The sequence below is a fragment of the Macrobrachium nipponense genome, chromosome 11, assembly GCF_015104395.2.
Source record: "Macrobrachium nipponense isolate FS-2020 chromosome 11, ASM1510439v2, whole genome shotgun sequence".
In the NCBI taxonomy this organism is placed as follows: domain Eukaryota; kingdom Metazoa; phylum Arthropoda; class Malacostraca; order Decapoda; family Palaemonidae; genus Macrobrachium; species Macrobrachium nipponense.
The window spans coordinates 44,211,654-44,238,435 of NC_061087.1; the positions used below are offsets into that span (position 1 = coordinate 44,211,654).

The window sequence follows — 26,782 nt, forward strand, 5'->3', positions numbered from 1 at the left end:
CCAAATTAAAATGCCTTCCAGTTACCATCACTCACTTTTTAGTATTATAATTTAAGCATACGTTTTTCATACTTTGCATATTTGTAATACCAGGTTTCGTACCCTTCCATGGATATCATGAATTACTATGTACTACGTGGATGTCAGTTTGAACTTTGGACTGTTGGTATATAGATATATTTAGATTTTCCAAGGTAAGCAACTTGCCAAGTGTCATACGTGCTGCACATGCTCATAAATAAATTTAAATGTATGCATACGATAATTGTTTAGAGTTTAATTAGGCATTTGGTAATATTTTAAAGTATTTTGGAAGTGGCTAAATTACTGCGGCTACCCCATGCTTCAGGTGAAAGGTAAATTATCGGTCAGGGATAAAGTTATAGCTCATTCAAAGCCATTCCAGGAAAAGACTAATACAATGGCTGTTAAAATTTAGACAGTTCCGACCAAAGCTTGTAATTTTTGTACCAAGGCCGGTATTTCTGACTGTGATCACGTAAATTATAAGTGTACTAAGTATGCCACCCCTTCTGCCAAAATAGAATTATTAAATTTGCATAAAGGTTCTGAGGCAATGTGTTCACTGCAAGAGATTTAATGCACGCCCTGTCAATTTAAATCAGAATTGTTACAAGGAATTCAGGGAAGACCCACCAGCTGTGCCTTTCGGCAATATTTTCGTTGATTATATAGGGCCTTTTACAGTTAAACTGGAGAAAGAAAATGCTAAGGTATGGCTATTATATTTTACTTGCACTTGGTCTCGTGCAGTTAACTTAAAATTTTTGTAGAACACTCAGCATGACAGATTTTCTTAGGGCATTTTCTCTTCATTGCTTCGAGTTTGGCATTCCACAGTTATGCATTAGTGACTTAGGGTCACAAATAGTTGCAGGAGCTAATGTCATATCTTCATTTTTGAATGACCCCCACACACAGTTGTATTTTGAGGAGCGTGGTGTTAAACCATTAACTTTTCAACAATATTTCAAAGGATGTAGTCAGTTGGGCTCCCTTGTCGAGATTTGTGTCAAGTTAACAAAGAGGCTTCTCTATGGGTCCATCAAGAACAATATTCTTTCCTACATTGATTTTGAGTTTACTGTATGTCATGTTGTCCACTTAGTAAATCGACGACCAATATCTTTTAAAGAGGCTCTTAGGGATAGTGCAGCAGAAGACCTTCCTGAACCAATAACACCCGAAATGTTAATTAGGGGGTATGAGCTTTCCTCACTCAATGTCATTCCAGATTTACAACCTTAACCCAAGGATGAAGAATTCGTCCCTTGTGGAGCTCCTAATAAATTTGAACCACTGTCTAGGATTAGGAGTAAACTTATAGATATTTACCATCATGAGTTTATGCAAACACTTTTAAGCCAAGCGGTTGATAGGAAGGGTAGATATCGTCCGGTGACTCATCATCCTCTAAAAGTAGGTGACATTGTTTTGATTAAGGAAGATAATACATACTAAGATTAACAATTATCCTTTAGGTCGGATAAAGGAAACTTTTACGGATGATCTTGGGGAAACTACACATGCTGTAGTATTTAAAGGCTGTACCAGACAGATTTGTACACTTCACGTTAATAATCTAATACCTTATCTTTCCTTAGATGATGGAGACTCAAAGTCAAGTGATTTGCAAAACTCAGACAAATCGTCACCAGCTTCTGAGAAGCCTAAAAGAAAGGCTGCTGTGGAAAGCTGGAGAAAAATCTCCTAAATGTTGAATTTATAAACTTTGATAATTTAATTTTTCTATGTATTATGTTATGTATATGTATTATGTATATGTATATGATATGTATATGTATATGTATATGTATATGTATAATGTATATGTATATGTATATATATATTATATATATATATATATGTATATGTATATGTATAATGTATATGTATATGATATATGTATACGTATACGTATCGTATACGTATACGTATACTCAAGTATATATACATATACATATATCATATACATATACAATATATATTATACATATATATATATATATATATATATATATATATATATATATATATATATATTATATATATGTATATATGTATATATATATATATATATATATATATATATATATATAATATATATATATATAATCTTATGTATTTGGCAAAATCCAAAAACACAAGTTTTTGGATTCGTTCCAATGCAGTGTACTAAAATTCCATATGGAATTCGTATTTTGTTTTTATAATGTGTTTAATTAGCATGGTCACTGGAAGACAGTTAACTTAGTTTTCAAATATTTAACTACCCCCTTGGTTGTTAACAGCTCACTGCCTTCCAGCGGCCGTTCTGGTTTTGGCTTAACCAGCCACTAATACTTTTGCTTTCTTCCTGGGGTTGACGGAAACTTACAATCACGAAGGGTTTCGTAGCTCAGATACTCTGAGCTCCATTTACTATATAAGGATATACAGCTAGTCTTTTGAAGTGACAACGACTATTCCTTTCGACATGTAATCTCCGTTTAACCCCAGCCAGGAAGAAGCTTTCCTTCATCGAAGTCTCTCTCTCTCTCTACACGTACTTCACCTTCGTCCCAGGATGATATCGGTGGGTCTGTAAAACTAGGGGGGAATTTTTTTATGTCAATCCAAAATCATTAGGGGGATAATGCTTTCCCAAATTAAAATTCCTTCCAGTTACCATCACTTACTTTTTAGTACTATAGTAATTTAAGCATCTGTTTTTCATACCTTGCATATTTGTAATACCAGGTTTCGTACCCTTCCAGGGATATCATGAATTACTATGTACTACGTGGACGTCAGTTTGAATTTTGGACTGTTGGTATATAGATATATTTAGATTTTCCAAGGTAAGCAACTTGCCAAGTGTCATACGTGCTGCACATGCTCATAAATAAATTTAAATGTATGCATACGATAATTAGTTAGTGTTTAATTAGGCATTTGGTAATATTTTAAGGTATTTTGGAAGTGGCCGAATTACTGCAGCTCCCCCATGCTTCATGATGATCAACTTCGTGTATTAGCTGCCCCTTCAGCACCTGGATGATAGGACAGTTTGCAATTACAATAAATTACTTCATTTTTCTTAACATTTTAATTAACCTTATCAAATTCCTGGTGTATATGAATCAAAATTCAGCACAACTGGTCCTCAACTACAAAGGTCATAACAGTTGACAGAGCAGGTCATGAGAGCAAGGATGTTAGGAATGTCACCCACAAAAATGGTGCCAGAAGAGGAAAAGGGGTACAGTGGCAGCATCACCTGCTATCAGAGCCTCAGTACACTATCAAATCTCTTTATCCAGGACTTGGTCACGTTTCTTCAATAGCTATTCACACTGCTGGGATGCTTTTTGTTCTCCCACATTACAGGTATTCAGTCCAAGATAAAAACAACATTTTTGCATAACCAAATTGGATGAGTAAAGTTTGCCCAAAAACTTATACCAAGATACACTCCCTAAATGAATACTTTAAGCATTTGAAGACCAGAAGCAATGCTTAAAACATTTACATTCTACCTCTCATTAACTTTCACTATGTTCTTGATGTTGGATGCACAGCCTGATGCTATGAAGCTTCCTCTCCTGAGATATACCAAACATTTAAGGTCTCTCCATCTACAAAAAAAAATTCAGATGTAAAAATTGTTGAAAGGGATTAGGTCAGTCATTAGTCTCCTCTTCTGGCTGTCTTGGGTACCATAATGCACCTTCCACATAATCACAAATTCACCCTGAATATCCCCTTTGGAAGCTTTTGTCTTTACCTTTACTGCACTGACTACTAAATATTGCATACCTCTTTAATTACACGGAATATAACTGGAATTCCTGATGCAAGATGGAGGCTTGAAGAAAATGAAATCTTTTATCATTCTAGAATCTAGTAGACTACCAACTGATCTACTTCACCAGCCTCCATATCCTCCTGCATCTTTTAACCTGATTTTCTGATGAAATATCAGGGAATAGGATAAAAGTATTGCTGTCATGTCTTCACATTTTTCTTGGGTAGTTGTTATCCTCTGCCCAAAAGTCTAGCAGATGACCATGATAATCTGAGACCTTCATTACCAGCCTCCTTGTTTCTGCATTTCTTCAGTGGTAGGGTTTAGCTCTGCAAGTGTTTTGCTTCTAAGAACAATGACTTCTACTTATTCTTACTACCAGGTGTAGAACTGCCTCTTATCAAATCTGAAATTGCTTCATTGTGGGCTGTATGCTTTTTGCATGGAGAGTTAATTTTTATATTTTGAAAAAATTACTGGAAGTAAGTTAATTACAGTAAAAGTTTTTCCATATATTAGGCAAAAATTTTTGGTAAAAGTGGAAAAATACATAACAAAGGCACCACTTCAACTTAACATCATGACATCTTTGGTAAAAGTGGAAAAATAAATAACAAAGGCACCACCTTAACTTTACATCATGAAGTCTCACTTTAATTTTTGGTATCAATAACAGGAGCAGGGATAGTCAAATTTTCGTTATTAATAGGAGTGTTTACTTCAATGTTTCTTCACTGACCTCAGAGTTATTATTTGTAGCTTCCACATTCTGTGGAGTAGTCTGTTGCACCTCCTGTTGCTGTGACTGCTGATGATCTGACAGCTGATTTGACTGTTGCTAAAGACAAAATGTATATGGTTAAAAAACACAATAATAAACCTCACCCTACTATTAAGAATATGATTCTAGTTATTACACCAACAACAATAAAAATTAACTTAAGCTGGTAAAATTCTTACCCAAAAATTTCCCTACAGTACAAGATAAGGCATACCAAATTAAATGGTAATTTTTAAGTTTAAAAAATTTATAAATATATCAACCAATTTCTCTCATTGGATATAAACTTTGAAATGAATTAGTACTAATCTCAATTAAAAATGACAAATTTTTTTATCAATTTATATTTTTCATAACTAACAAACCCGAGGTCTTAAGATAATCTTCACGCACCAGCTGGAAACCAGTTAAAACAAAGATTGTAAAATAAGGAATCTGTGGCATCTGGCAACTCATGCATACAATAGGTTTAAGCTGGTCACTGACCGAGCCTGGGACCTCATGACGCGTCAGTCTTTCTTCCAACCTAGGATATGAGAGTGGTGACCAGAGGTAAGCAGTAAACATTAAGACCTCAGGTTTGTTAGCCATGAAAAATACAAATTGATTAAAAATTTGTCATTTGTTCATACATGGAACAAACCTTTCGTCTTAACAATACGATAGACTTACACCTGGAGGGAGATACAAGTACCCTGAACCGGCTGGGGGTTCAGCCCACCTGACCACACTTTCTAGAAGATCAAGTCCCAAAGAAGGGGATCTGAGCCCATGACAGAATACATAAGTACGTATCTAAACACTCAGCCTGCTGGGTTTAAACACAATGAGACATATCTGGATTAACTGCAACAAACCATGTAGGCCACAGGGCTTTGTCACCACTCCTCCTCCCATTGCTAGAGAGAGGAGTAAGTGCTACTGAAAAACAGATTTGTCTATTGTATAGGAACAAACCAAATAACTGCAACTAGTATGACTGCCACACTCACCTATATCAGACCACAGACCAGTTCCAGCATATGACATGTCTATCCTTCAACCCGCCCCTTGGAAGAAGAAAGGAAAAAAAAGAGAAAGGAGAAAAGCCAACTCACTCATTCTCTCTTCCACACAATCATCTTACGATACAAACTGTCCCGCCAAGAGCACTGGATGAACCACACAACTTGTTGGGCAGGCACCACCTGACCCAAAGAAAATGTTTCCAAGGACCTTTAGGCAATGTCTTTCAGGTGAAAGGAAGTGAATGTGGTTTGCTGAAGCCAGGAACCAGCACTCAAAATCCTATGGACAGAAAAGTTCTTATAAAAAACCAGAGCGGAACCCATTCCTCTGATGACACTCGGTGACATAACTAGCAGGTGAGCAGCATGCCTGATTAATCACCTCATACAGCCAGAATTAAATGGAGTTCTTGGATACTTCCCTTTTGGACCAGCCCATGCTAACAAAAAGCCCCAATTCAAACATTTACAAAACTATATAAATCAATGCATTAAAAAATTTAGAAAAAACTTTGGTAACATGATCTCAAACTTTTTCACATATGTAAAGTAAAAGCGTTTCTTTTAACAGCTCAACTTTATGTTCAAAAAATTACCTTAGACATCCAGAGGGGAGGGTGGGAGTCATTCAGGTGTTCAGGTAAGTATTACAATATTAGTTTTATATGAAAACTGAATATTGCACCTGAATTAGCCCGATTAACATCATTTAAATGGAGGTGGGATCAATCTCATTTAGCCTGACCCCTTCACAGATAATGCGCAGGTAACAGTTTCACCCACGATGTATTTTAACTCACCTAAGAGCTCAATTCTTTAGATGACATTGCCAGCGGAGAGAGGACCTTATGTCAGTCTCATCAGTCAGGCCTCGTCTCTGTCTAGATGACCTCTTGTGGTATTCAATACCTCGCATGTATGGAGGGAAAGGAGCCTCCCATGTGACTGTTTAGCCTCTCAAGTATGGAGGAGGAGTTGCATGAACAGGTCCTTTGGGTTTCCTGTTGATCACCGCAGGTGAAGAGCATACACCAGAATCGCCGTCGTTGTTCATCCATGCTATCTGCCTACCTATCTTGTAATAATGCGAACAGTTAATAGAAAAAAAAAACTTGCTGAAAGACGCTATAATGACCTAAAGTAAAAACCTCACCCCTATCCCCTAAGCCTCAGTGTGAGAACTTACAGCACTACCGCATTAGTTGCCACGAAAGGGCCTAGTGAGTAACCCTCCATTGAAGAGAATTGAATGTCCTTCAGGTAGAATGATGTGGAGACTGACACCGACTGCCAGGTTGCTGCTTCCAAAATCGATGATACTGAGTAGTTCCTTAGGAAAACCCGAAGAGGTAGCTATTCCCCTAATCGAATGTGCTCTTGGGTGCGATTCGCCACTGCCAGGATAGGCAGAAGGGTTACCTGTAGCCTGAGAAATAACTTCTCACAAGAAAAAGCTAAACGCATTCTTTGAAATAGCCTTAGAAGGGTTCCTTGGTGAAACAAATAACGTCCGCGGATGAGGCATGAGTTCAGCTGTGCGTGACAAATATGCCTTTAGTGCACGAACCGGACAGTTGCACATTTCTAAATCATCACCTCCCACAAAATCCTCAAGAGAGGAGACTTTAAAGGCTCTCAGCAGAGGATTGGTCTCTGATTCCGACTTGGCGATGAACTCTGGTAAATAGGAGAGATAGATATCCTTACCTGAGAACGATACTGTTCTAGATACTACCTGGATCTCTCCCACTCTCTTCACTGTAGCAAGCAAGACCAAAAACACTTTCGTCGTTAGATCTCTCAGCGATAACTCCTCTGATGGCTCGTAACTCAGACAACTTCTTATGTTTCCTGGGGAACAAGAGGAGGTCCACTATCTTCACAATGGTAGGGCGGGAGATGCTGTGCCCTTCCTTCTTACACCAGCTCCTGTACATTGACCACCTAACTTGATACAGTTTCCTAGTGGACTTTCTTAGACACAAGGAAAGCTAGTGAGCCACTTCCTTAGAGAGGCCCATACTAAGCGCCACTTGCTGGATAGTCTCCTCGCAGCTAAGTTGAGCATGCGAAGGTTCTGATGATAGTAATGAAAATGGAGTTGACTGAGTAGATCTCTCTTCTTCAGGAGGATCACAGGAGGTTCCTCTAACATTTCTAGAAGATCCGGGAAACAGAGTCTCTGGGGTTAAAAGGGGGCTAAAAGTGTCATCTGAGTTCTCGTGCTGGTTCTCAGCTTGCCTAAGACTTATATATTAAACAGAAGGGGGAAAAAGCATATATCTGGCCCACAAGAAATGGGATCTGCTACTGGAGAGAAGTAGACTGGTAGCCGAAAATTAGTCTTGTGGCAAAATGATCTACTGACGCCAGCCATTTCTTTAGCAAGAGCTGGACTTCTCCTTGCGCTAAAGTTCACTCGCCCCCGAGTACCTCCCGTGACCGACTCAACGCATCCGCCATACGTTGAGTTTCCCCGCAATAAAGGAGAGAAACTCTGTGAGACCTGCACCACCGAAGTATTCTCTGTGCCACAAGATTTAGTTCTGATGACCTAGTTCACCCTCGTTTCCTTAGGTATGCCAATGCTGTAACGTTGTTCGAGAAGAGCTCTACCGCCTTCCCCTCGACTAACTCTGAGAACTGTTCTAGCGCGTCTTCTACTGCTCTCAACTCGCGGCAATTGATCAATTCCTCCCGATCCAGATCCCTCCAAAGGCCCTTGGCCTGAGTTTCCTCTAAGGTTGCACCCCAACCTTGATCTGAAGCATCCAAGTACAGATGAATCGGGAGGGCCAGACTTAAGCTGGCAGTCAGATGAGGTTCTTCTGACCACCACTGAAGACCCTCTAGGCAGGAATCGTCCCAGACTACCACCACGCTCTCTTCCCGAAAGTCCCAGAGATTCCTGAGGTGTGCCTGCAGAGAGAGCATCCAGAGACGAGATCCTGAAAAGAGAAGGGAGAAAGCTGACATTCTCCCCAATAAACTTCTCCATTCGCTCACTGGTTGAGCCCTGTCTGATCTGAAGCTCTCCAACTGGCTGAGGATAGCCAGCACTCGCTCGTGTTGGGAAAACCCTCACACAAAGAGTCCGAATCGTCATGCCTAGGTATGTTTTGACTTGAGACAATGAAAGGGAACTCTTTTCTAAATTGACTCTTATTCCTAAGGACTGACAAAGTTGCAACAGAAAATATCTCGCCTTTATCGCCTCCTCTTTTGACAAAGCCTGGATGAGCCAATCATCAAGATATCTCCTCATTCTGAATCCCCGACAGTGCATTATAGCTGATACAGGAGAATTTACCCTCGTAAACACCTGCGGTGCAGTGGTCAGCCCGAAGCAGAAGACTTAGAACTGGAAAGTTCCGGATGGACCCAAGAAACGAGGAGCTTCTGAGATTCCAGATGTACAGGAATCTAGATAATAGGCATCCTTGAGGTCCACCAAAATCATCCAGTTGTCTCTTTGGACTGACCTCAGAACTGACTGGGAGGTTTCCATGTGGAATTTGGTGGAAACCACAAGTCGATTGAGACCCAACAAGTCTATAATGGGTCTCCACGAACCTCCCGCCTTGGCGGTCACAAAAATCTGGCTGTAAAAGCCTGGTGAAGGGGGAGCAGGCTCTACGCTCCCTTCTCTAACACAGACCGAATCTCTGTGACCAAGGCTTTTCCCCTGATGGAGGACAGGGAATAACTGGGAAGGTGAATAGGAGAATTGGATAGCGGGGGAACGGAAAGGAAAGGAATCTTGTATCCGTTCCTCAGGACCTCCACCACCCAACACAGCGAGCCCCACTCCTTCCAGATGTCCACGAAGTGGGTCAGACACCCTCTCCTGGTGTCAACAAGGGGAACATCTCCTACTTGCGAAAACACCTCTCTGATGATGAAACCTTAGAAGTCACAGTTGGAGAGGCCTTAGCGGAAAACCGCACTTTCTTAGGGGATCTAGCTGGTGACCAAGAACCAGTGCACTTACCTGGGGAAGGTATGTATGAACCTTTTGGAGATCTAACATCTTGTGTCACCACCCATATCATCATCTGTTGTGACTCCACCGCTGATGTAGATGAAACGAAATTAACCATCGACGAAACCTCTTCCTCTCTGAAAAGTCTATCGCAGAGTGCAAGGAGTGCCCTCAACAGAGCCCTCTTATGTATATACGGGAAGTGGCTCAAAAACAAGTCCATCCTTTTCTTTCAATGAAGGTTGTACAGGCCGCTGAGATGTTAGCTTGATGAGCCAACCCCATCAAAACCGATGTAATTAAATTATCAAAAAGGACTGGATCTCTTTAAGACGCCCATCAGACCAGACAGTCTCTCTTTAAGATGCCCATCAGACCAGACAACATCCACATAGAATGTAAATGAGCTTCAGAATGGTTTCAAAAGGTGTCCTCTTAAATGGTCGTTTCTCGTAAGGAGACTCCTACCTGTCTAGGTGACGAGGGAACCCTAGACAAAAGCGTCTCTACAGATTCATTCAAAGGAACTCTTATACTGGACGAAGGGTTAACTGCTACACCATACACATTCTTCCTAGGTGGAAGTAAAGAAGAATCCTGCCTACCCAACCCCATTATTGAAGCTAATCTAGCATCTGCCTCCCTCAAGGCCTGCTCCATCCAACCGAACCAAGGCAATTTACAGGACGTGCGAGGTACCGTAGGTTTTGTAGAATATAGTTCCTCGAACATTGCCTGACTATACTCTGTTTTTTTCCATCCGTCCACCCGCCTGTGGTGTTTGCGTATGGTAACACTGCATCCCGGGCTTTAGATAGTTACGCCATGTGTAAGTTTTAGGTAAACAAAAAGATATCTGGGTGTACATTTGCAACAAAAAAGTGTTTTAATTATTTACTGTATGCGAATTACACCGTCAGTATTCAAAATAGGATATAGTCATTATTGTTGAATGTGGAGCTGTATATCTATATATGGCTCTGGTTGAATGGAAGCTGAATGTAACGATCTAAAGCCCGGGACGCAGTGTTACCATATGCAAATATCACAGTTGGGTGGACAGATGGAAAAAAACCGAGTATAGGATGTATTGGCTCCTCCGACACTCTTGACTGAGGAAACAAGTCATGAATGAATTCCACCATCCTCTTATACTCACTTTTGCCCGCTTGGGAACTCACTTTCGCCCACTTGGGGAAAGTTCTCTTCAACAATAGGGATTTCTCCTCCAAAGACGTCTCCCTATCAGCTTCCTTAGGTCGGAGAGAGGCAGGATATGAGACGGAACGAACGTCCACATTACTTAACTGCAAAGAGGGGGAACCCATCTCTTCCCTACACTTGGAATCTTGACCTAAAATATCCTGACCATACCAGCACCTACGAGCGGAGAAGCCGCAATACCTGAACCAGTCAAAAGACCCAACGTCCTATTTGGACAGGGAACCGCCGCAGCGGCCCTAACAAAACTAGAAGAGGAACCCGCTGTAGCAGTGACATGCAAACTAGAAGAGGGAGCCCCTATCCCATAAATCCCTGCCACCAAACCAGTGCCAATACCATAGCCCTTAGAAATAGAAACTGCCTCACCCTCAAGAAGTTTTGAGAAAGACACCAAAGAAGACAAAAGGGAAGAGGTCACACCTGGTACAACTACCGGAACCACAACCGAAGAATTCAGACAGGAAGAGGATCCACCCACTGGGCTCGCACTGACAGGAAGGTTCTATTTACTGGGTCCGATGTGCCTCCCACATGCCTAATACTCTCCGGACAAGAGGAAAAAGGAAACTTCGCAGCTCATGGACCCTAGAGGACTTCAGACGAAGCAATTGCTTCACCTAACTCTAAGGCACGAATCTTCCCTAAATCAACAAATCATGATTTAATTCTGACATATTGCCTGACTGCACCCTTGCAGAAACCTCCGCTTCCGAACATGGGAAACAGCAGGAGGCAAACCAACTGGAGGGGCCTGCCGACACCGTTGAAGTAACCAAGGTATGCCCTGAAAGAGGAGAGTGAGAAAAGATTAGAGAAGTAGATTTTGTTGGCAAGGAGTGAAGGGAAACATTAGGGACAGAAGGAAAAATAGACGTAAGAGACGGAGTGGAAGAAGAGGCTATTCTTTTAAGAGAGAAAATATACAGTCACCTCCCCTCCTGATAATCCTGATACATATCACCCAAAAACTTTGGGAAATTCCTAATGACATGATCCCGAATGTCAGGGAAACCTAAGTGATAAAACTGTCTAACCAGTAATTTATAGTTTTGTGATAAACCTAAAATATTAGCGTATATATTCTGCCAAATTAAATGTCAACTCATAAAAAGGACTACCACCAGCACCTGAATCTGCACTAGATCTAGCTGGAAAAGAAATCTTAGAAGACAGACACCACTTCAACCACTGACTAATTGCACGACTTATGGTCCTTATCCTTTGGAAAATGGGAGGACAGAAACAAAACTTCCACAGGATCTAAGGGCGATCCTGCAAAGGCATCCGAACCTGAGCCCAAAGGCAACTGCTCTTGCAACTTCTCATCCTTAATATCTAAGCTAAGATCCCTGATAGTCTTGGTCTTGCCTAATACTATATCACCCTTTTTATTTACACTTTTGGGGGAAAAGGGGGATTCTGGTGCTGACATTGCCTGCTCTGCGCTGGGGGGGCAACGGAACCTACCTTCTGGGCTTGCGGTTCCCCATGACCCCCGCCACCCATTAGGGCTGGTTCTGGAACCGGCAGGGGAGCTGAAGAAGAGCGGTTAGAGTCTACACTCCTATTGCTATCCCTATCTTGGCTTATTTTCTCATTAAATCAGCAAAAATACTAGTCATGCTTGATGACAACCTATCTTCTAATAACACTGACTCTAAATTCTCCTCCTCTACTTTCCTAGGTTCTGCTACCCTACATTTGTTCTTTGAAGGTAGAGCCTTCCTATGTTTTAAATAGCTCTCCATCTGGTCCAACGACCAGTCCTTACACTCCTGACAACTCTTGTTTGACCCCACACTGTACCTCCCTACAACTAATGCAACGTGAATGTCTGTCATACTTTAGGGTACTCATCCGCTTCTTGCAGGCAATACAAGACTGATGCGCTCCCCCATCATCGCTGCAGGGTTGTTCCGGGGCCTTAGCAGATGAAGAAGTCTTCAAAAGTACAACTGGGGAAGTTTCCTTCTGGGGTGTGTCCATGATTAGCAAAGTCCAGCAATGCCTTTAGTCGAGTTAAAATCCAACAGAGCTCCAAATCATAATCCAAAATGTAATCCAAGATTCATCAACTGATAATGCAGGCCAAATCTGTAAGGTCTGGGTTGACAGACCAAAATTTCGCTTGAGCTAGGATGCGTCCTAATGCTCGAGCGAACAAAACGCAATTGGAGGGAGATTGCTCTGCCAGCCGGTTCTGGCAACAGCGTTTCCAATGGTAATACAAGTAACTCAGTAGACGAGGTTTAGCTGCCAGCGCTACCAATGCTGATATAGTTCAGGCTGGTCAGTGACCATGGCTGATTCAGGTGTCAGGTAGTTTATTGCAATAGACACACCTACTGATTTCTGATCCTAGTATCCATGACCTTACCTGAAAGGACGTAAAGCTCACTGACTTGCCTCAAAGATGCAAAGGCCCGAAAAAGTCAGTTCTCAGTATAAACACTTTTGCTATGACCCTTCTAAGTATATCTTAGTCTAACCAGACCACTGAGCTGATTAACAGCTTTCCTAGGGCTGGCTCAAAGGATTAGATATTTTTACGTGGCTAGGAACCAACTGGTCACCTAGCAATGGGACCTACAGCTTATTGTGGGACCCGAACCACATTATATCGAGAAATGAATTTCTAATCGCCAGAAATAAACTCCTCAAATTCCACTTGGCAGAGCAGGGTATCAAACTTTTTGAGAAGTGGCAGTGACTTGAGCAGTAGAAGTAAAAATGTTTATGCCTTTTTCTGTTCAGAGATGCATTCCTCCTACAATTTTAAAGGTAGACTGCTCAATTTTCTTTTATTTTGTAGCCGAATTATTTTTCAAAACAAAGGCTAAAAAAATCTCCCAAAATAACTTTCATGTAGGAAGAAAAATTAGTAGTGATGTTACAACATCTCGAATGGCGGCGCTGGTTGATGGCCTCACTGGCGGAGTGATAAAAGGCGAACCAGTAAGCATCAACGTTGACAAAGGCGTCCCACTAGGAGGCAGCGCATGAGAACCAAATTAGTGTAGGCCTGGAGGTGGGGGGACTGCTGAGGAAGCCAGTGGAGAGGTACGAGCAGCCAAGAAATGCGTGAGTAAGGCATCCAAAGAGGAGGCATCCCATAGGCCTAGAGACACCCAAACAGCTGCTACCTTGTTTGATTCAGAATTTGAAATAAAGGAAGCTGAAGGCATAGCCTCCTCCCTCTCGGGAAGGACAATATCCCAAAGGAGAGGGGGCTACATTAAACATAATCTCATCCTGTGCAACTCCTGATACTTCCAATGATGAATCAATGGAAGAAAAGGAAGGAGACAGCAGTAGAACCGACACAGAGGAAACACTTCCGGCAGAAGGGAATACAGTGTTCCCTCCGTATTCGTGGGGGATGCGTACCAGACGCCCCCGTGAATAGTTAGAATCCGCGAATGTTTGGAACCCCTATAAAAGCGCTAAAAACAGCCTATTTTGTTAGTTAAAACTTAAGAAAAACCTCTAAAAATTTTCATACTTGGTTTTTTTAATAGTTTTATTACAAAAAGTGCATTTTATGATGAAATTGATCACAAAAACCAGGAATTTGTGGATATTTCTCATAGAAAAATACTGCAAATGCACGAATTTTCCGCGAATAATGCGGGGAAACGTTCCCGAGAGAAATCCGCGAATGTGTGAGTCCGCGAATCCAGAGAACGCGAATACGGGGGGTCCACTGTACTGAACCTACCAAATGTGAAGGCAAAAAACCCTCCCAAGAAGGACAAGTGGATACTCTACAATGCTCCCTCTTCTTGTAGAAAGCCCTCCACTGCGATACAGGCCAGGAACAATATTCTGGCCAAGGATTAGTACAGGCAGTCCCCAGATTACGACGGTCTCGGCTTACGACGTTCCGAGGTTAAGGCGCTTTTCAATTAAATTCATCAGAAATTATTTCCAGGGTTACGATGCACATTCCAGGGTTACGACGCCTACAACACTGATCTGGCAGATGAAATATGACACTAAAAATGCATAATAATCAATATTTGAAGGTTTTTTGATGAATAATGCAATGAGAATGCAGTTTACATAGTTTCCAATGCACCCAAAGCATTAAAAGTAAGGTTTTCTTAGGATTTTTTCACGATGTTCCGGCTTACAACGATTTTCGGGTTACAACACGTCTCGAGAACGGATCCCCCGTCGTAACCCGGGGACTACCTGTAATGGTACAAAATTAGATCAGAACCTACTGCATGTAATTTAGGGATCTGTAATGGTAGCAACCAAAAATATGGAGCACGGAAGTCTCTGAATGCCTGGGCACGTGCGTTGACGAAGCCTAGAAGAATTGGAGGACTCCATGACAATCAACAAGGCACACATACAAACACACTGAAACAAAGCGACCGGCCTGGAAAGGAGAGCGCAAGTGACTACTCTCCTAGGTGGTCAAAGAAAGACTAACAAGTCACGATGTTCTATGCCTGGTCGGTGACTAGCTTCCACATTGTATACACAGGAGTTGCCAGATGCCACAGACACCTTGCTTTGCAATCTTCGATGGTTTTTAACCAGTTTCCTACTGGAGCAGAAGACTATCCTATTGTTAAGACCGGTTTGTTCTGCGTATGAACAACTATATGGTAATCACTTTTCTAATCTATTCCTGTACTGACTAGTAATAGCACTATCTATAATTAAAATTAAGACAGAAAGATGGAATTACTAGAACACAGCACGAAAAAGTGGAATAGATGGTCAGAATGTTAAAATATTCAAGAGCAAGAGAGATCAAAACTGATTCTGTCCAAGAGGGATCGAGTATTTGGTATGCCTGAAAGATCATGATGATGGGAAAAACAGTAACTTTTGTCTCTTGAGCAGGAGAAAGAATTGAGATACTAGTAAGCTTACAATGTTCAATAAAGAAAAAGAATGAGTACGGGATTCTGGAGAATAAACCTGTGCCTGGATGAGCTGAGACAATTAGAAATAATAGTTGTGCTAGGTGACTGGACTGCACAGGTATGGAACATAAATAGATGACATAACTGGCAGGCTTGGAGTGCCTGGAGTGATAAAATTAATATACTTGTAACCCTTACAAACATAAGAATATAAACAAAACAGGTTTTGACGTAGGAAAAACTGATTTTTGGTAGCCTCAGTAAGTCCTCAAAGGAGTTATATTACGCTCCTACGGTCCCCCCAGGGCTCCATAAGACAGACCAACCAATTACGAAGAATTCTTGTATATAAAGGACTCCCAACAAGAGGTCTCTATCTCCTGTCCAACAGCAACTGCTTCAGTTTTCTCTACTTTCACTTGTACACGTGACAAAGCGGTCGTGTCAGCTATCTTTCTCATTACATGCCAGGTCTGTGCCCAATAAATATATCACAACCCAGATCAATATTCGGTCTGAAGTATAGTCACATGGTTATTGACCATTTGCTTTATTCTGGATACCCATTAGCGTTTGGCAATAACGAACAAGCAAAATACATATACGTATTATGTATTAAACTTTGTTGTTCAAAGGTGACTTACCTAATTATGTTGGGTCTGGCTGCAGGATTATTGCACCTTCCCCAGCAACATCTCAGCATAACCACCACTCTCATGGCAATAGTGTTAAATTAATTTTCTATCAAAGAATTTTTTATTCAAGATAAAGACACATTATCAACTGTTTCTTTATTCTGGAAACCCATTAGGGTCTGGTAATAAAGAACAGGAAACACACGAACCTATAAATGTATTATCCCTAGCGGTTCTATAGTGACTTGTCTAATGTCTGTCTGGTATGGCTGCAGGATTATTGTGCCTTTACCAGTTTAGGAATAATGCCTCTGTAATACCATTCTATACACTTGGAGACTACTTCAATAGCAACATTTCCGAAGAAAGTTAACAACGAACTCACCATTCGGATGTCATACGACTTAGGAAATGAGTTGGGATCGGCCTTTTTAATGAGGGAAACAAATATTCTCAGTCCATGTAGAGAGTGATTTGTTTGTGCTTGGGTAAAAAGGAAAACAAGACCATCTGAGATGTTTGCTGTGACATCTGAGTGCTTGAACCCAACATAATATTTTATATGAAATATTGACTTTTCTTATCACAAAATGGAATTTTCTTTAAAAAGGTTCTTACTCTTGAGGAATAATAGGCCAAGAGACAACGGTAAATGACAACTAAGGTGTAAGAGCGATGAAATGTTACCCCTCTCTAAAGGAGCCAGCAGTACACTAACCTGAGTGCCTGATGCCAAAGCAGTCGAGAAGACTGCCTTTTGGAGCATATGAGTCGTATTGGGCCCACTGAATTATGGGAATGACAGGAGTCTAAGAACCTTATTCAGGGCCCAGGTAATGGGAATCCTTGCAAGAGCTGACCTTTGCAGTGTACAAGACTAGAGAACGAAATTAACAATTGCTATACTAGAATCAGTTCCAAAACCATAAGGCAGAGTTCTACCAATGCTGCCTTGTATGCCATGATTGTTGTAACAGCAAGGCACTTGACCTCAAAAGATATACAATAAAATGTAAAACTGTTTCTACAAATATCAACTGGGCTCTCAGAGTAGGGAATCTACCCACATTTCCTGTACAGACTGGTATCTCAGACAGATGAACTCTGCAGTTTTTGCACTAGGTACCTAGCAATGTTAGGCAAATCATTTTCATGGTAGACTAGATTTAAAAGTCCACATGTGAAGGTCACATCACAGAAAGGCCAATACACAGCTGGCTTCCCCTCTTCCTGTCTGGGATAGAACAGCAGACAGCAATGAAATCTACTCTATCGCCTGTTGCTGAAGAAATAAAGAACTGACTGTTTGGCTAATTCAGGACTACTATGCAAGCAGCTCCGTTGAAAGCTATAGATTGTTCAGAGCTTTCAAAATCTGGGAGAATGAAGGAAAAAGGTATAATGTTTACTGTTATTTCTTTCAATCTTGTAAGAATGCATCTTTTGCTATTGCCAGAACACCCAGGTTCAGAGAGACAAATACTGGAAGTTAATGGTTCTGGCATGGGGGAAAAAAGTCCACTTACACATGTGAAAGTATTTTAGCAATTACTGACTTGAGAGGACTCAGCGTGAGCTTAATATCTTGATAAAAGACATTGCAGTCATATTGACTAGGACCAACAAAATATGGGTCCCTTTTTGAGGTTTAAATTTTTCAAGATGGAACGACAGCCAATAGCCCCAAGAAGCTGATATGACTCTCCCTCAGAACAGGTGACCATCTTTCCCCTAATTGACAATCCTCTCTATTGCCTCCCCACAGTCAAGAGTATCTTCCCAAACTCAGAAGGTGATATCAAAGCCTTTTCTTGGCATGTGAAAGCCAGACTCCATTTAAATCAGGTAGGATCTAATCCTGATTTCCTCCCGGAATTCTGAAAGTACTGCAAGTGGAATTTTCCCATCAAGGAAGCCTGCAAGAACTGACTGAGCAAAGGCAGTCTTATCACCACTGCCTGGCAGTAAAAAAGTAGATAAAGCAGAATTTTCCTTTACGAAGCCTGCATGAACTGATTGAGCAAAGGGCAGTTGTACCACTGCCTGGCAGTACAGATTGGTAGTATAAAAAGTACAGAAAGTAGAATTTTCCTGTCAGGGAAGCCTGCATGTACTAATTGAGCAAATTCCAGGAAAAATCACTACCCCCTAAAAGGTACAGACACTTCCCAAGGAGTTGGGTGCACCCTATCAGGTTCCCATCAAAACAAGACTGCTGTATGGGTAAAGCCAAATTCTCATCTGAAGTATCTCTCTCATCTTCTGGATTCAGAATGGAAATATCAGTGGCTATACCCACTTCATGCTGGGTATCAGTGACCTCTCTCCCAAGGAAAAACTCTTCATCTCCATCGGAGTAGTTGAAGTAAAAGTTATTAAAATCCACTGCTTTTGGAGTATTGGCCCAAATGGGGATTCTGCTTGGAGAGAGATGGAAACAAACTGCCATATTTCTGCTATATCACTATACATATATGCAGCAAGCACTTCAAATTAAAACAAGCCAATTATGTTATGTAACCTCATCAATTTGTGATATACATAAAATAGTAGTGTACAGGCAAACCCCGGTTAACAGTTAACAGCAGCGTTCCATTCCAGGCCGGGTGCCGAAAATCAACAATAACTGGAACATCACATTAATTATGGTAATATAAGGCAGTCCCTGGTTAATGGCGGCCTTGGTTATCAGTGATCTAGTTTTATGGGGCTTGTCTAGCACCAAAAATCAGCAGATTTTTTGCGCCAAAAGGCGCCAATTTCTGGTTATTGGCGCCGACACATACCTGACGCAGGCACCATTAACCAGTTACTAGCACCAAAATCCAGTTATTACCGCTGATAAGCACCGAAAATCACCGATATTCAATTATCAGCGATTTTTGCTCATCATCAAGCCATCAGAAAAGAACCCGCCAATAATTGGGGACCGCCAGTAAATGGAGTTTACAACGGAGCAAGCGCAGATAAACCACTTACTGACACCAACAATCTGCTTACTGGTGCCAAAAATCTTTTAGCAATACCACTTAACCATCTACAGATACCAAAAAACCACCTACCAACGCCGATATACCACCTACTGACACCAATAACATTTTAAATAGTTTGGCAAAGCTCAGCACCACAAAAATGTACTTTTGTATTCCCTTGGGAAAAAAGACTTATGCCACAAATTTTTTTCTAAACATCTGTGGCATCACTACTGGTAGAGTAATACCGATTGAAAGTAGATCTACACGAATGTATTTCCTTTAACACTTGAAAGGAAACCCACTATTAAGGATAACTGGGGAATTGTCTATAAAACAAAACCTAATCAGTTTGATTATAAAATACTATGGAAATATGGTCTACAGCAAACACCCAAGGCTCACAAGTCAAGCATGATTGGGAACTACGATCTCATTTGTATTTCAAACAATAAATAAGGCTACCCCAATGAACCCTTTCGGTAACCTCAAATTATCTATCAATGTTAAAAAAAGTCATTAAGTAGTGAGTTTTAATAACAATACTGTCTAATACTATCATTGCTTTAATGCTAATTATAATGTTATCAGCACAGTAATTAAAGCGTAGCCTAGCGATCTACTCCTAACTTATTGCCTTGCAAGAGGCCTCCTGGCTCCCAATTTTAACAAACATGGGCCTACCCATTAAAATTTCAAAATACTCAAACTATGCATAGTTGAACACTATTTCCAGAGCAAAACCTGGGGATTAATGAACTCTTGGACAGACCAGAGTGTAATAGAAGATAGCCAAAATGCATGCTGTTGTCATATCTGTGTGTACATGTGATGGAGAGGGGGAGGATAGATTTCTTGTGTGTGCAGGAGACTAGGTGGAAGGGGAGTGGAACTAAAGAGATAGGAAATGGGTATAATCTCTATTACAGCAGGTCACGAGAGAGAAGAAATGGAGTTGGAATTGTAATAAGTAATAGCTGGAAGGAAAAAGTGGTAGGAAGGAGGGTAAATGATAGGATTTTCAAGATTCCAATAATAATAGGGGACAAAATAGTACGTAATAATTATAATATCAGTATATGCTCCTCAGATGGGGTACCAAGAGCAAGAGAAAGAATCATTTAGACAAGAATTTGAGGCTACCATTAGAAGAGTGAAAGGGAAGGAGAAATTAACCCTCTTACGCCGATTGGACGTATTAAACGTCGAGTCAAAATGTCTCCCGTATGCCGATTGGACGTATCATACGTCGGCTCAAAAAAGTTTTTTTAAAACATTCGCGGAAAAATTACTTATAAGGCCTACCAGCCGAAAACTTTTGTATCACGCGCCTTGGGGGATGCTGGGAGTTCACGGATCAAGGCGTTGTTTTGTTTACAATCGCTACGCAGGCGCGCAAGCGCGAATTTCTTTCTTATCGCACTAAAAAGTATCAGTGACACATCTCGGAAATTATTTCGTCACTTTGACATAATTATTGCACCATTTTAAATTATCCTTTACATGAAGTATTATATATGAAAATGTGCGCAATTTCATGCACAATACAACTAAAAAATACTCATGATTGTAGCTTTTATCAATTTTGAAATATTTTCATATAAATAACGATAAGTGCAAAAATTTCAACCTTCGGTCAACTTTGACTCTACAGAAATGGTCGAGAAACGCAATTGTAAGCTAAAATTCTTATATTATAGTAATATTCAATCATTTGCCTTCATTTTGCAACAAATTGGACGTCTCTAGCACAATATTTCGATTTATGGTGAATTTATGAAAAAACTTTTTCCTTACGTTCGTGCGATAACTCTTCCGATAAATTTTTTCGTGCGATTGTCCTAATGTTTGCACCCTTTTAAATTTGCCGTTACATAAAGTTTTATTATATTGGAAATGTGCGCAATTTCATGCACAATACAACAAAAGACAACCCATGGTTGTAGCTTTTATCAGTTTTGAAATATTTTCATATAAATAACGTTAAGTGCAAAAATTTCAACTTTCGGTCAGCTTTGACTCTAACGAAATTGGTCGAACAAACCGCAAATTGTAAGCTAAAAAATCTTATATTCTAGTAATATTCAATCATTTACTTCAATTTTGCAATGACTTGGAAGTCTCTAGCACAATATTTTGATTTATGGTGAATTTATGAAAAAAAAAAAAATTACGTTCGCGCGGTAACTCTTCCGAAAAATCAGAATTTTTTTTTGTGCGATTGTCGAAATGTTTGCACCATTAAAATTAGCTGTTTCATAAAGTTTTATATATGAAAATGTGCGCAATTTCATGTAGAATACAACTAAAAATAATTGAAGGTTGTAGCTTTTCTCTTTTTTCGAAATATTTGCATATAAATCATGAAAATAAATAGAAAAAAAAACCACGTTCGGTCAAATTGACTCTACCGAAATAGTTGAAAAACGCAATTGTAAGCTAAAACTCTTACGGCCTAGTAATATTCCGTCATGTTTCTTCATTTTGAAACAAATTTGAAGTCTCTAAAACAATATTGTGATTTATGGTGAATTTTGAAAAATATATTTACCTTCACTCCGCGCGCCGATTCGCGGCCGCAAGTCTCCGAAATACGTACATGGCATTATCCTAATATTTGCTCCTTTTCATATTAGCCTTTTTATAGAGTTTCATATATCAAAATGTGCGCAAATTCATGAAGAATACAATAAAAAATAATTGAAGGTTGTAGCTTTTTCCATCTTCGAAATATGGGCATATGAAAAAATATATATATTAAAATTTCGACATTCGGTCAAATTTAACTCGTCCGAAATGGTCGAAATCTGCAATTCTAATCTAAAACTCTTACAGTATCGTAATATTCAATCATTTGTCTTAATTTTGAAACAAATTGGAAGTCTCTAGAACATTATTTAGAATTACGGTGAATTTTTGAAAAAAATATTTTTTTGCGTCCGCGCGTTACGAATTCGTACATCATTTTGTGATAATATTTTTCCGGTGTTACTTTTATTGTTTTACAATGTATTATATATCAAAATGATTGCAATTTAGTGTACAATACAACGCAAAAAAAAGTAACTGGTTAGCTTTGACCGTTTTCTGCACAGCGTGATTTGAATACAATTATGTATGAATTTTTTTTTTTTTCGCTACCATATATCGCATTATTTACATATGATAATGATATTATTTTTCATTTCTGATGGTTGCATTCTAAACTTCAGGCAATGACAAAAAAAGGAGCCAAAAATGAACTCTTAATCTTCAAAAGTACGCGCGCTGTAATTTTTTGAAAAAATTATTTTTTCCACTTCCGCGCTCACTCCAAACCAGGCCCGGCATACGGGAGACGTTTTGATTTTTAGGGCTCCGGCTTAAGAGGGTTAATAATAGCTAATATGAATGGCAAAGTGGGAAAGAGAAGAAATGGGTATAAGGAGGTACACGGAGGCCATGGGTTTGGAATTGGATGGGGATTATATATTGGTGATAGCTCAGAGTTTTAAATTGGTATATATGAACACATAGTATCAGAAGTTGTGTAAGTACCTGATAACTTATGAAAATGGAAAAGTGCAGAGCCAAATACGTAATTACATCCTGGTTAGAGGAGCTGGCAAAAGCAATGTGACAAACTTCAAAGTGACTTTGGGTGAAGTGTGTGTTAAACAACATAAGTTGGTGATGATGGATTTGAAAATGAGAGGTAGGAAACCCAAGAAGAGAAAGAGGAGATCAAAAATTAAGATTTGGGACCTTAAAGGAGAAAAGGGGAACAATTTAGGAGGACGAAGAGAGAGATGGCTGGAGGGAGGGAATGTAGAATTTGGACAGGGTAACAGTGGAAAATATCTGGAGATATGAGAAAAATATGTATGGGGGAAGCAGAGGAACTGGTGGGAAGAACCAGCAGATATGGTGTCGAGGAGAAAAGTGGTGGTACAATGGAAAGGTGCAAAAATCAATTAAAAGAAAATCAAAAGCATTTGAGGACTAGAAAGTAAGGCATGCACAGGGTGCAGAGGAATGGTACAGAGAAGAGGAAAGAAATGCAAGGAGGAAGGTAGGTATGGCTACTGAAAGTGTGGCAGAGCAGCTGAATGACAGACTAAAAACAAGAGAAGAAAAGCACATCTATAAGATTTCAAACTAGAGGAAAAGGCAGAGACATGATATGGGTAAATTGGGTGTCATCAAGGGTAGAGATTGAAGTATATTGCATATGGATGAAAACATTAAGAAAAGATGGGGAGAGTATTTTGAACAACTTTTAAATACTGAAAATGAAAGAGGATATGGGGGAAGCCCAGACAGTAGAGGGACCAGTAATGGAGATGCAGTATACAGAAGTGAAGAGAGCATTAAGTAACATGAAGAATGGTAAAGCACCAGGTCCATCAGAGTTCCAAATTGAGATGATCAAAATTACTATGTACAGAGGGGGAACATGGATGCTGGATTTATTAGTAGCTACATGGGAAGATAAAGTAATGCCAAGGGACTGGCAGGAGATATATATATATATATATATATATATATATATATATCTTATATTATATATATATATATATATATATATATATATATTATATTATTATATATAATAATAATAATATATATGTGTGTGTGTGTGTGTGTGTATATATATATAAACAAGAAGAAGGGAGATGTAATGGATTGTGATAAGTACAGGGGAATTAAACTAACAGAGCATGGATTGAAAGTTTTAAGAGAGGATACTGGATGAGAGATTAAGATAAAATGTAAAGATCAAGATACAGCATTATGGATTCATGAAAGGAAGAGGGACAGTGGATGCCATCTTCACAGTAAGACAGCTACAGGACAAGAGGCTAGAGGGAAACCAGGAGCACTATTGTGCATTTACAGACCTAGAGAAAGCATAAGATAGAATCCCAAGAAAAGTGATGTTTTGTTGTTTGAGGAAGATTAAGTCCCAGAAAAGTTGGTTAGGCTGGTCGAGATGACATATATCAAAGAATGAGCACAAAAGTAATAACAGCAATTGAGGAAACAGAAAACTATGAAGTTAGTGCTGGATTACACCAGGAGTCAGCATAAAGCCTAATTTTGTTTTGTGCTGGTCATGAATGTGTTAAGTGATGAGTTCAGAAATGAAGAGCTGAGGGAGTTGTACACCGATGACCTAGTGATTACTGCAGAAAATGAGGAAGACCTACAGAGAAGGGTTGGAGGGTGGCAGGAATCTTTAGAGAGGGGTGTCTTAAAGGTGAATGTGAATAAAACCAAAGTTTTGGTGAGCAGTAGGGAAGATAAGAGACAGAATAGTAATAAAGGAAAGAAGAGGCTCGATTATAAAACAGCTGGAAAAGTTTAAATACTAGGATCTACTTTAAGCCAAGAGGGAGGATGTGAAATTGAAGTTGACAGTAGGGTAAAAGCTGCATTTGGGAAGTGGAGAGAGGTAGCTGGAGTAGTATGTGATAAGAAAATGTCAATCAAGCTAAAAGTCAAGACCTACAGCACAGTGATACGACCAGTGTTATGTATGGATCGGAAACAAGGGCTCTAAGAAGAAACAAGGAAGTAAAGCTTGAGAGAACAGAGATGAGAATGTTGTGATGTTGTGGTGGATTATGGGAATATCTCTGCTTGAGAGATTGGAAATGACAAAATAAGAAGAAGGGCAGGTTTAGTAAAGATTAGAGGTGATAAGAGGTACGATTGAGATGATATGGGCATGTGTTGACAATGGATGACGAGGAGGGCATGAAGAGGGCTTGGGAGGAAACTGTTAGAGGAAGATCAAGAGGGAGATAGAGAATTAGATGGAGAGATAAAGTAAAGAAAAATATGGAGAGAAGAGGTTTAGTGGATGATGATGCCTCTGATAGAAGGCAGTGGAGAAGACACATCAGGCAACTGACCCCTTAATGTAGGGGTAACGGTGGGAAAGATGATGATGTAGAGAAAACCAAGGAGGTTGCTGTAGGACCAGAGATGGAACCCTCCTGTCCTGAGTCATTTACATTCTATCACCGTGCCAACAGCACTATTCTGGCCAAGACCAACTATGAGAATTCTTTGTAATTGGTTGGTCTGTCTTATATAGCCCTGGTGGGACCATATGTGTGTAAGTTCTCTCAGGACGAACAGCAACTATGCTATAAAAAATATACATTAGCTTACCAGTGCTGAGAGTTCCGCATCTTTCTTTGCCATTTCATAATAATAATAATCTCTTGCATGGGTCATTTCAGCTAACTGTTGCTGAAGCTGGTTCAGTTGTTGAGTTAACTGTTGATTTTCAGTGGAATTTCCAGTAGATTCTGATGTCGTTGAAGTAACAGCATCTGTCCCAACAGCAGATATGTCTTGCTGGGCTTTCAACACTGTCAAAATAAAAATCTAAAACTAACATTCCATAAATAAAAAGAAGAGTGATAGTTTTACTGAAAACTGAGTCATCGATGAGCAAATTAAATCTTCAGTTAGGCTCTCCTCATAGTACCTTTACTGGAGCCTGACCCCGTTCCTGGGTCACATGCTTTACTCTTTCTTCAGTCTGCTAAACACATTTACAAAAATGCCAGAAACTCTGAAAGTCCCCTACCTGTAAGTTCATTTTTAAAAAATAAAATTAATTTTTTCATATAAACCCATTACTGCTGAAATTTAGCACTTTCATTTGCCATGAATCAACCCAAACCTTTTGGAGTCTTAAAAAATTTTAAAAATAGCAATTAGCTGGTAGTAGTACACTTGTGAGGGTGGATCCCAGGTCTCAAGCAGCTATACATATCACTCATGTTGTCTGCACCATCAGATGTATTACATCAGTAGAGCTGCAAGGATGGAACTCAATTATCTGATTTCACCCTATCCAGACCTTGATGTTATCTTGAGGGTCACCAAGCACCATGATATATATTTGAGATAAATTACATATAAGATTCATTATTTAAAAACCTTGCTTGGACGGTTGACAATACAGGACAGGCTCAAGAGAATGCTGGTAATACTGCTTACAGGCATAACAAAATTGAGAAATGGTTCTTGTTGGGGCAATAGGCTAGGGAAAGAATGCGGGGGTAGGGGCGACTTGAGAGCCTAGACATCATACTGGTCATCTCTTTTGAGTGGCTTAGTATGGGGGGTTAGGGGGGGTACACTAGGATAAGCACTTAAGGGGGCCGGCCGGAACCTCTATATATGGAGGTATAGGGCGAAAAATGCAGTCATGAAAAAATTCATGGAGCTTCATATGGCAATTGAGAATACGTATACGAAATATTTCGTCAAAATTCCTCTTACTTTCGTAGTTACAGGGTAATTAGTTAACGTAACTCAATAAGCCTAAAACATTGATCCGTACAAGAAAATGCAATATTTCTTCTATTATCGTAAATTTTGATAATTCTTGTCAAAGAAATTGGGAGAAATGGCATCTGTAGACATTCCCCGAGTCGAGAAGGAGACTTCAGGCTCAAGCTACCAAGTCCAGTCACTCCAGTCCTGAT

General features: G+C 39.9%; 1 protein-coding gene across 4 annotated transcripts in view; it reads right to left on the minus strand.

The window, feature by feature from the left end:
* The window catches only part of LOC135205584 (general vesicular transport factor p115-like), a 489,349-nt gene that overhangs the window by 46,546 nt on the left and 416,021 nt on the right, over positions 1-26,782 (minus strand). For 3 of the 4 annotated variants that reach the window (XM_064236360.1, XM_064236368.1, XM_064236352.1), the window contains 2 exons: positions 25,452-25,654; positions 4,548-4,646 (listed from right to left, as the gene is read on the minus strand). In XM_064236360.1, coding sequence (XP_064092430.1) covers positions 4,548-4,646; positions 25,452-25,654 — 302 coding nt within the window. Of the gene's footprint in view, positions 1-3,139; positions 3,639-4,547; positions 4,647-25,451; positions 25,655-26,782 lie in introns of those variants that run through there. The other variant, XM_064236375.1, reaches the window with a different exon arrangement.